Source organism: Amphiura filiformis, chromosome 19, assembly GCF_039555335.1.
Source record: "Amphiura filiformis chromosome 19, Afil_fr2py, whole genome shotgun sequence".
In the NCBI taxonomy this organism is placed as follows: domain Eukaryota; kingdom Metazoa; phylum Echinodermata; class Ophiuroidea; order Amphilepidida; family Amphiuridae; genus Amphiura; species Amphiura filiformis.
The window spans coordinates 57080557-57092964 of record NC_092646.1 but is presented as its reverse complement, the minus strand read 5'-3'; the positions used below and the strand labels follow the sequence as shown (position 1 = coordinate 57092964).

At 37.0% G+C, this 12408-nt stretch overlaps 2 protein-coding genes across 2 annotated transcripts in view; both read left to right on the top strand.

Moving 5' to 3' along the window:
• LOC140140680 (uncharacterized) overlaps positions 1-11825 on the top strand; it is a 46864-nt gene extending 35039 nt beyond the window's left edge. The window contains exons 4-5 of the mRNA XM_072162438.1: positions 4589-4675; positions 8220-11825. Coding sequence (XP_072018539.1) covers positions 4589-4675; positions 8220-11290 — 3158 coding nt within the window. The 3' untranslated portion in view covers positions 11291-11825. The remainder of the gene's footprint in view (positions 1-4588; positions 4676-8219) is intronic.
• The window catches only part of LOC140141545 (uncharacterized), a 41573-nt gene that overhangs the window by 2211 nt on the left and 26954 nt on the right, over positions 1-12408 (top strand). The gene's annotated exons all lie outside the window — the stretch shown is intronic.

Below are 12408 nucleotides of genomic sequence, written 5' to 3'. Positions count from 1 at the left end.
TGCGTGAAATAAACAAACTGTCCTAATATTGATAACGCGAATTTGTAAGCTTTTCGCGCGGGATTGTAGGTTGGCTTCAGTGTTAAATGTTTTCATATTAAATAAATTTTGACATTAATAATTAACAACCTGTTTGACCTATCCATTCCTACATTGCTCACTGGATAAAAAATAATTACAAATTATGTGTAATTTGATATCATTTGTAGAGCAAAGATTTCCTCGTTCAGACGGCAAAGTGTCTTTTACTATCCTATAAGTAGGGATGCCCACTGTCAATACGATTTCTCATTTACTGTGTGCGTGCACTCACACATGTAATTGTCTATGCAGAAACTTATCGATACAGGAAATCCCAGGCCTGTTAAATGGCATACATATACTTGAGTTGTTGTGATTCAAATGTAGCTAGGCCTATATCAGGGTGTTTCAAGAAATTCCCGATTCCACCAGAAAACATTAACCAAACATTTTCCTGATTGGTCAGTAAATAGAGAGGACCTTCCTTTATGAAGAGATCGAGTTTTTTTAAAGAAAAAATTAATGAGATGAGAACTACAACAGGTTGAAGTGACACCATTCTGTGCATCAGGTGTTGAAACGCAATTATCTCCGAATTCGGATTGATTCAGACAAGCAAACTTACATACTCATAAAAGACAAAATGTACAGGATGTTAAGAAATTTAAGAATGTCTAAGCCTGCCAAAACCCATCTCAAATTATGCACTTCTCATCACCATGTCCATTTTAGATATATATTGCTCAATGTAGTAAAGATAACCTTTGAGTTGGAGTAAATTTCTCAAAATTGGTAGTGATTAAGGGAGGTGTTATGAGCGAACCGTGGTTTGGATTCCAGAGGGAGGGTGCCTGTAAGAGGCAAAGCCATCAGAAAATGAATAACTGAGATCGCGCGCCAAATAAACTTACTGCAGTAATTTTCCCAGTCTTTAAAAAAAATAGACATAGGTGGGAATCGAACCCGGCACCTTCCGGTTCTGAATCAACAGATAGTATCACTAAGCCAACTTCCTATCTGCAATAAAACCTGTGATATTAATTTTTGATAATGTTTAACGGAAAAATCAATACTAATGTACGATGTCATTCAAACTCTAATAGAAGTCCCACAACTAAAGTAGCAATCGATAAATCTGCTCACTCAATCATCAAATAATCAATCGAAAAATAAATAAATAAATAAATAAATAAATAAATAAATGTGTCCGTTCTCTCGAGCCCCAAAACGTCATTTAATAAATAAATAAAATAAATAATAAATAAATAAATAAATAAATAAATAAATAAATAAATAAATAAATAAATAAATAAATAAATAAAAAATAAATAAATAAATAAATAAAAAAATAAATAAATAAAAAATAAATAAATAAATAAATAAATAAATAAAAATAAAAAAAGAAATTATAAATTAGTTTTTCTAGGACCTACGCTGGAAAAATAAATCAGCGCATAAGAAAAAGAAACATACGCTCGGATTCGAACAAGCGACACTGAGAACAGCAAAAACCCCAATGCCTTAGACCACTCGGCCATTAAAGCACACAGTCTTCTCCATGTCAAAAAATATATATTAACCTTTAACGTTGCGCAATATTGGCACATGACACAGGCACATGTCTGTGGGTAAAGATACTGCATGATAGAAAGGTGTGCAAAGGATCTATCCCTGAAGTTAATGGTCATTGACATGTAACCAATTTTTTTTTGTATACCAGCTACACTCAACCTATACAAAGAAGTATATTATTAGGCGTTGACGCAATCATGAATGCGGGAAGTATAAAACCATAGTCGCCACTCGTGCACTTGTTTGAGCCCACATGTATTCCGGAAACTGCATTCAACCCCGAATTCAGAGGTCGATTTTGGGTTGTTACATGCAAATACAAACTAATTATATCATGAAAAAACCCACCAAGAGGACTACGATACTTATTCAGAGCCAATCTACATTCTGTTATTTACAAAAGCCGACGGTCAAAGTAAAATTATAAAAGGAGCAAGACCAGATATCAACGTTAAATCACGGTAAGCGAAAACGCAAAAATGCAGTCACAAAATTTATAATATTACTAAATCACCACAACGAATTGTAACGTAGGTATGCAGAAAATAGTTGTATTAGCAATAACAAAGTATGTGCAAAAGATTTGTCTTTGGCATGTCGCTTTTTTGAAATATCGCCAAAAATATGAAATTTTGGAAAAACGCCCCAAAATTTAAAACAAACACGAACCTTCCAAAATAAATATATATTAGTACACGATTAAATTGTAATTTATTAAGGTGGTACTACACCCCTTGATAAATTTGTGACTATTTTTGCATTTTTCTCAAAAACTAATAAAACACTAATAACAAAAGTTATGTATATTATAGGGGCAAGGAATCCAGTTACTACACTGAAATTTCAGTGACTCAAGACAAGTAGTTATTGATTTATTGATCAAATATTGGGTTTCCCTCATTTTTGACTGTAACTCCACAACTGTTGTCTATGCTGAAATAAAATGTTCAGTGCAGTAGTTGTAGTCCTTGCCCCTATAATATACATATATCTTACTTACTTGTCACCAATGCGCTTTAATTTTTGAGAAAAATGCAAAAATATGCACAAAACTGGCCAGGGGTGTAGTACCCCCTTAAACCAATAAACCCTGCAAAAATCAGGACTCTAAGTGCTGTAGTTTTGTCAAAATCCGAGATCATTTCACATTTAGGTGGGATAAAGGGGGGACCCCCTCACCCAGCTATGGCTGCCATTGAGGTGTTGGAATCCGTGAAATTGGATTCGTCTATATTGCCTACTGCCCATGACATGTTGGATAGGTATAGGTGCCTATGGGTCTGTAATTATGAACTGGTACCGTATTTTCAATTAAATTGAACCCGCCCCCTTTGTAGTTTCGCAATATTTCAGTATTTTTTCTTCAAATTTGTCAAAAAATTCTGACTTTCAGAATTGAAAATTTAGTATCAACTATATATATGTGTCAACTCATCTATATTTTGGACCTAAATTTTATATTTTTGACCCAAAATTTGTCTCAGTGTTATATGGAAAGATCCCCCTTTTTGGTGACATTTTACCTAGTCTCATGGAAAGACCCCCATTTTGGTGAATCCCCAAATATAACAGACGGAACGTGTCCCTTTTTGGCCCATCTTACCACCAACTTATCACTACCAAAATGACCAAATCAAACTGGTTTCCGCGCCTATCAATGATATATCTGTCACCTTCAAAAGTTGAGTGCCCCCGGGCAGCACAGTACTAGCCCGGCCCGGCTAGGCATTTATTAATTAGCACTTCGGACAAATTTTGAATCACGTGGCTTTACCAGAATTTGCCATTGTGCATGTGTGACAGGGTCTGACTTGGGGTTTCTGTTTTCTACTGGCCCTTTGGGCAAGTGAGATATTGCTCATTTTTTTCTAACGCAAAATCAAGCACAAGTATACACAACCAAGTACAACCGACCAAGAAAAAGAAACTGTAAAAATTGCTTCATTTTGAAGCACAGAAGAGTAGCCAAATCGACCAAGTTCGGGAAAGTACTGGTGATCATCATCATCATCAGTCGGCTGCGGAGCAGGCGACTACAAGCTTTCTCCACTTATTGCGATCTTGGGCAAGCGCAACAATTTTGTTTGGCTGCAACATCCCTTCAGTATCTCCCAGGAGGTGATGGACATACTGTAAGTACAGTGTGCGCTCTGGTTCTCCCGGTTTCCTCTTCCCATGTGGTGGAATATAAAGGGCATATTCTTTCACAGGCTGGTCGTCTTCAAGACGCAGTATATGGCCGAGACATTTTAGTTGATGAATCTTGACTCTGGCAACCAGTGCAGTGGTGACTCGGTCAGATTGTAGATGGTTTCATTTGGAATCCGATCGACACGCTTGATGTTTAACATGACTCTGTAGCAAGATGTTGCAAAGGCGTTGATTTTTTTTCCATGTCCTTGGTGATTACCCATGACTCACATCCGTACAGAAAGACAGTAACACAAGTTGTCTCAAACAGCTTGATTTTTGTTTCGATTGGCATGGATGGGCTTCTCCAAAGGCGTTCCAGTTTTCAGAAAGCTGCCCAGGGTAGTGCTTTTTTTCTTTCTAGGTCTCCAGCACTAGAGCCCATCTTGGAACTCAAGTACTTAAAGTCTGTGACATGGTTGATGGTACTACCATAGATTTCAAGTACTGGTTGGGCGTATAACAGTTTGCAGTCATATATTCTGTCTTAGGTGCGCTGAAGACAAGGCCTAGATCTGCTGCTGCAGTTGCAGTCCTAGTAAGCTGCGACTGAGCCCGGGCTGTGGAAGATTCCAACAGGGCAATATTATCAGCAAAATCCAGGTCATACAGCATCCTAGCAGGATACCTGCTTGACCGACGTGGGTAGGTAACAATTAATATGGTAATATGGCAAGGCTATTTTAATACCAATGTCAGCAAATTAATATTCTTCTTGCACAGGATGGTAATTAGGACGAATACCATGTCATGCAAGACATACTGCCAACCTTACAAACTTAAACCCTTTTTTTTTCAGAATATTAAATGGCATCCGATCCTCTCCAGATGAATTCCAGTTGTGATGAGAATGTCTCCAAAACTAGTGACACTGCAGAGAAACCATCAAGATGTAAGTGGAGCAGTCGTACTAATAGTATGAAAAGAAAATGATGGTTTAAAAACTCAGTAATAACCCATTTGTACTAAAATTGTTAAAGCTCATTATTGATATCATCATAATCATTTAGTGATGTGCGCCCATAACAATTGGATTTTGAGATAATTAAAATGTCAGATGGCAAGTTATATACATGTAGTAACTTCCTATCTTGTAATGGAGGGAAGGTGTATTGATATCATCATAATCATTTAGTGATGTGCGCCCATAACATCAGACTACCAAGATGGCGACCTACGTGACACAGTGTCATCGCCCCGATATCTTCATGGCAGAAATCGCCATGGTAGCCCCGATTAGCCCGGTTACTGTCCTCGCTGTGTGTTAGTCGAGCATGGTACACCATTAGGTCATATGGTTATAGACTACCTTCACGATTGGCCTATACACTGCGCTATATAATTCGGCACATATAAATCAAAATTATTGTCAGTTTTTGACTCAAGACGCAAGCTAGTATCTCAAAGCTCAAACTAACGACTATCATATCTGGTTTCTTTATACGAAATCATTTACGGGAGATATTCATCATTTTCAAACCCGGTATCCAATCAATCGTGCATAGCACATCCACGTGTATCGATCCCGTGTATTCATTTCAGTGTCTCTTGCTGTACGGTGTAATTATTAACCGGGCGATGTCGACGTGCGTGAGTCAATAAAGACAAGTGTTATTTAATAATAATATTAGATGTTTGTGTTCTGTGTTATCCATCTTGATAATGTGTTAATAGCCAACACAATAAGCTCTATGAGCCAATCCATGTCAACTCCAGGGATGTGCACCGCAGCACCTCTTCAATCTGTGTGGTGGTAGATATTGATGAGAAAGTAAAATCCTGAAAATTTGAGCTTCATACTCCATTTCGTTTTCCCGTGGCATCAATTTGAAATTTAGGGGGTCAGCGTGAAAAATATGTCGCAACGCGAAAGACGACTTTTGGAGGTCCATAAATGTATAAAGGGAACCCTTAACAACTTTGAAAAGTATGTATCCTGGGGTACTTTAAAAGATATAGGGCCCTCAAAATACAACTTCGTTCAACCAGGACCAACTTCGGGGGGTCAGAACTCCAAATTAAAGTAATTTTATCGTCCATTTTTTTGCCATTCAGAGCCCTTTGGTGGGACATTACTCTTATCCAATATTGAGCATATTAAAATACATTTAACTGAGATATTACCCATGCAAAACCATTTCTTTTTACATTTTGACCCCCCTGAAACCCAATGTCAGACATTTTGCCCCACGATCAACTTCAGGTATGTTGAAGATATGTTCTTAGACAACATTTCTGAGAGATATTGGCTTTGGGTCTTGATGGCTTCAACACATCAGTTAGGTTTGCCTCCTCCATAGAGTTGTACACATTTTTGATTTCGCATGTATAATGATTTAATGTACAACTCTATGGAGGAGGCAAACGTAACTAATGTGTTGAAGCCATCAAGACCCCAAGCCAATATCTCTCAGAAATGTTGTCCAACATGTCCAAGGACATATTTTCAATATACCTGAAGTTGATGGTGGGATTTCAGGGGGTCAAAATGTACAAAAAATGTACAATTGGGGTTGTACATTGGTAATATCTCAGCTAAAAGTATTCTAATAGGCTCAATCTTGGATAACAGTAATGTCCTACCAAAGGGCTCTGACTGGCAAAAAAATGGACGGTAAAATTATTTTTACTTTTGGAGTTCTGACCCCCAAAGTTGGTCCTGGATGGACGAAGTTGCATTTTGAGGGCCCTATATCTTTTAAAGTAAAGGAGTTACAAGTTTTCTGATGCCAGATTTGAATACACAAAAAAGTACCCCAGGATACATACTTTTCAAAGTTGTAAAGGGTTCCCTTTATACATTTATGGACCTCCAAACGTCGTCTTTCACGTCGCGACACATATTTTACGCTGACCCCCCTAGATTTCAAATTGATGCCACGGGAAAACTTAATGGAGTATGAAGCTCAAATTTTCAGGAATTTACTTTCTCATCAATATCTACCACCACACAGAAAAAGAAAAAAATTGAAGAGGTGCTGCGGTGCACATCCCTGGAGTTGACATGGAATGGGTCCTATGTCAAGTTTGTAACACGGACTTCATCTTCGATAGTAGACATTGGATAGAGCACGCTGATGGTACTGGACAGAAACCCTTGGAATGTATATTTTGTAAGAAAAGATATGAATGCATTCCTGTAGCCTTGATCAAGGCTTCCTCACTTTTTCTCTATTCATGCTCTTCATAGGACCCATGTATAATCAGTGGTAGAAGTACCCTATCATATACTTGTTTGTGTAGGATGAAAGCCTTGACGGCTTTGTAATTGGATTAAATCTGGCCCTACACAAATGAATGGGAGAGCAAAATAATCAGCAACACAGATCTGAAGAAACCAATCACAGGCTTCCCCTGTTTAAGTCACTGCTATTTGGGAATCATAACTTTAAAAAAGGACCAACTTTGAATTTCATTAAAAAAAATTTAATGCTTTTGTTATGAAATGTTCAACTAGGAAGAATTATATCCCATTCGTTGGAAATCAAGCTTAACCATCACAAATGAAGTGACATTATTTGTATAAATATTATATATTTCGTTTTACATTTTGTGTATAATTTGCAGTACAAACCTACTAAAATTAATGGACTTTCCCAGATTTTGATAAATAACTGGAAGCCTCCCAAGTCCTTGGCGCTGGCAACATGAGCTAGGGAGGAAGTGTGCCTTGTGGGGTGGGCGTGGTGGGCATTTTGCTCAAACACTACCCCTGCAGTGCACAGTCTGCTTGGAGTAAAGTAAGATAAGAAAGTCCACTATCTGGCCTCAACAATTCAAATGTCAAACAAATTTTTATGATGGTAAATAATTATTTCGAAAGAATAACTTTTGAAACAGAAATTTTTGGAAGATGTGGCAAAGCTTCCATGAATTTTACATTCACTAACTATGGACGCCAAAGGACTTGAAGCAAGTCTAGCATTCCTGTTGAAACTACATTTAGATGTGCGTTTTGTGATAAAGCCTTCATGCATATTTGTAATGTTTACACATGTCCCTCGCACATGTCCCAACTTGCACCTAAATGGAATCAGCTAAATTTGATGTCTTTGTAGTTGTAGGTCAACAGAGCAAAGATCGACATAATATCATAATTTAAAAATTATGATAATATGTCCTCCCATAGAACTGGGTGTTAAATGGCCAAAATAACCAATGCGGTTTCTTTCACTTTACCTTAGTGTTATTTCAACCTAATATGGACAGCAGCCCTTCCCGTCAGTTATTACTAATATTTCAATTTTTTTGAATAAAGAATAACAAAATCTAATTTTGACGGAAATCGTACATTAAGGTTTTAAGAAGCCTTTCAAACGTGCGTTTTGCAACACCAATTTCAGAAGGTTTTTATGATTGGAAAGAGCATGCACTATGATGTATGCATAGTTATGTTGAAATTGCATTCAGATGTGAATTTTGTTTTGTTTTCACAGGGCCTGGCGAATTGAAGGAACATGTACTTATTCATAGTGGAGAGAAGCCTTTTAAATGTACAGTTTGTAACAAAGGCTTTTCATTTTCAAGTAGCTTGGAAATACATGAACGTATTCATAATGGACAGAAGCCTTACATGTGTACATTTTGTAGCAAAGGGTTTTCACTGTCAAGTAGCTTGAAAAGACATGAACGTATTCATACTAAAGAGAAGCCTTTCAAATGTCAAGTTTGTAACAAAGGGTTTACACAGTCATGTGACTTGAAAAGACATGAACGTATTCATAGTAAAGAGAAGCCTTTCAAATGTACATTTTGTAACAAGGATTTCAGACAATCGAGGCACTTGAGGACCCACGAACGTATTCATACTACATCTAGTACTGCATTTAATGAGAAGCCTTACATATGTACATTTTGTGACAAAGGATTTTCATTAAAACATAACTTAAAAGTTCATGAACGTATTCATACTGAAGAGAAGCCTTACAAATGCCAAGTTTGTTACAAAGGCTTCACACACTCAGGTGCCTTGAAAAGACATGAACGTATTCATAGTAAAGAGAAGCCTTTCAAATGTACATTTTGTAACAAGGATTTCAGACAATCGAGTTCCTTGAAGGTTCATGAACGTATTCATACTACGTGTAGTACTACACGTAAAGAGAAACCTTACATATGTACATTTTGTGACAAAGGCTTTTCAAGGTCACATAGCTTAAAAGTCCATGAACGTATTCATACTGAAGAGAAGCCTTTTAAATGTACATTTTGTAAGAAGGGTTTCACACAGTCAAGTAACTTGAAGACACATGAACGTTTTCATACTGAAGAGAAGCCTTACAAATGCAAAGTTTGTAACAAAGGTTTCACACAGTCAATTGACTTGAAAAGACATGAACGTATTCATAGTAAAGAGAAGCCTTTCAAATGTACATTTTGTAACAAGGATTTCAGACAATCGAGTCAGTTGAAGAGACATGAACGTATTCATACTACATCTAGTACTGCATTTAATGAGAAGCCTTACATATGTACATTTTGTGACAAAGGATTTTCATTAAAACATAACTTAAAAGTTCATGAACGTATTCATACTGAAGAGAAGCCTTACAAATGCAAAGTTTGTTACAAAGGCTTTACACAGTCAGGTGACTTGAAAAGACATGAACATATTCATAGTAAAGAGAAGCCCTTCAAATGTACATTTTGTAACAAGGGTTTCAGACAGTCGAGTACCTTGAAGGTTCATGAACGTATACATACTACGTGTAGTACTACACGTAAAGAGAAACCTTACATATGTACATTTTGTGACAAAGGCTTTTCACGGTCACATAGCTTAAAAGTCCATGAACGTATTCATACTGAAGAGAAGCCTTTTAAATGTACATTTTGTAAGAAGGATTTCGCAACTTCAAGTAACATGAAGACACATGAACGTTTTCATACTGAAGAGAAGCCTTACAAATGCAAAGTTTGTTACAAAGGCTTTACACAGTCAGGTTACTTGAAAAGACATGAACGTATTCATAGTAAAGAGAAGCCTTTCAAATGTACATTTTGTAACAAGGATTTCACACAATCGAGTACCTTGAAGACACATGAACGGATTCACACTAGAGAGATTCTCACTGCAGAAAAAGATATTGAATGTCGGTCTTTAGATAGAGACTACTCAGACTCAGAGTATGATGGTATGGAACCGTTAGAATTTAGGACTGAAAGTGAAACCTCCAACGAGCATGAAGATTCAAGTTTTGAATTGAGGTATTCAAACGGAGTCTCTACTGAGCACGAGGGTACTGATATTAAAGAGGAGCCTTATGAATACAAATCTGAAAATGGAGGTACTACAGAGCATGATGATATTGACCTGAAAGAGGAGCCTTTTGAGTGCGGGGAATCTTTAAGTGAAGCCTTTTCAGAGCCAGACTACTCAAAGGTAATTGAAAGAAGAGATACCGAAGAGGCTGCTTTTGAATGTAGGACATCTAATGAAACTTCTGCCGAGAATAACAGTATTGATTTTAAAGAGGAGACTTTCGAATGTAAGTCTGAATGCGAGACTTCTGCTGCACCAGGTAACTCAAATGCAAATGTAAGTGTTCATACTGCAGAGAAGCCTTTTGAAGTTAGGTCATCAAATGGAGGATCCACAGAGCATGACGACATTGACCTGAAAGAGGAACCTTTTGAATGGGAATCTTCCGGATCCGCGGTGTCGGATAACTGGAATGTAAATGAAAGAAGTCAAACTGTAGAAGCTACTTTTGAATGCACGTCATCTGGTGAAACCTCTGCCGAGCATGACGGTATTGCTCTTAAAGAAGAGCCTTTAGGATGCAAGTTTGAAGGTGAAGCCTCCGCAGTATCAGACAACTCAAATGTAAATGGGAGTATTCATATCATAGTTAAGATTTCAGAAATTAGAGCTTCGAATGATGGATTCACAGAGGATCCCGAGAGTGCGCTTAAAAAGGATTCCTCTGACGAAATAGGTCATACTGAGGAGAAACCTGTTGAGTCTTTATTATGCAACGAAAGTTTAACAAGATCAGATCATTTGAAGGAGCATGAGTATGTTCATACTGAAGAGTTTTCTTTGAGACATAGGTCTGCTGGACATGACGTTATTGATCTTAAAGAGGAGCCTATGGAATGCAAGTCTGAAAGTAATCTTCAGAGGCGTTTTGAATGTGAATCTACCAATGAAGCCAGCGCAGTGTCAGATAACTCAAATGAACATGAGGATATTCACACTAAAAAGGAACCTTTTGAGCCTTTAATATGTGACAAAAGAGCAACAAGATCAGATCGTTTGAAGAAACACGACTTTGCTCGTACTGAAGAGTTTTCTTTGATATATAGTACATCTGGTGAAGCCTCTGTCGAGCATGACGTTATTGATCTTAAAGAGGAGCCTATGGAATGTAAGTCTGAAATTCTGGAGCCGTTTGAATGGGAATCTTCAAGTGAAGCCCCCGCAGTGTCATATAATAAAAATGTGCATGTATTTGGAGATATTGAAACTAACATGACTAAAGAGAAGCCTGTTGACCATGTATAATGCGACAAAAGCTTCACAAGATCAGATAACTTGAACAAACATGACTGTGCTCTAATGAACACGATATCACTCGAATGTAAACATTGTTACAAATGTTTCACAAAGTCAAATGACTTGAAAAGTCCTTGATATGTCTGTTTTGCAACAAAAGCTTCACATCATTTGTTGATATGGAAAGACATGAATGTATCGCTCCTATAGAGAAGCCTATTGAATACCCAAATTCTAACAAATGCTTCACAAAGTCAAATCATTTAAAAATTCGTTTTCATATTAAAGAGAACTCTTTGAAATGTACATTTGGTAACAAAGGCTTCACAACTTCAAGTAACTTGACAGAACATGAACATATTCATCATGTTCATACTCAATAGCAAGAGAAGCCTTACAAATGTACATTTTGTAACAAAGGGTTTACCTGGTCAAGTAACTTTCGCACAGTCAAGTGACTTGAAGAGACATGAACGTATTAATACTGGAGAGAAGCCTTTTGAATGTACATTTTGTAGCAAAGGGTTCACACAGTCAGGTGCCTTGACAAAATAAGTTTATGGTACAAATGCGAGCGAAACGCGCATAAAATTGCCATATTGAAACTATAGTACAAAACTGGAATTAATTTGCGCGAAGCGCAAAAAACATTGGCACTTTTTATTTTAAAATGACCAAATATGGGGTTAATTTTGGTTAGAAACCCATATACATGCGTTTCAAAACTATTTTAGAATGTAACCAAATGTTATATTAACACATTTTATACCCTTTATATCAGCCAACGTTAGAACGTTTTCTGGCAACCTTTTGCGAATGTATTTGCGAAAATGTTTTTGATACAATGTATAAAAGATATAAACAGTTGCAGGGCTCAACAGTTATTGATGCTATGTATTAGGACTTGGGGTTCGGTTCTTTTGCGTTTTGTCTGCAAATTTCAAGGGTCGCACATTATTTTGCAATGAAACCTTCATAACTATAGACTCGATATTAACATAGCCAAAAGTAAAACTTTCCAAAATTGGCAATTAAATTTCAGTAGGGGCAAATCTTCAGCAGATGCAAAAGAATATGGAGAAAAACGTCAAACAAAAAGTAGCAACTTCTCCAAAATATGAAATATG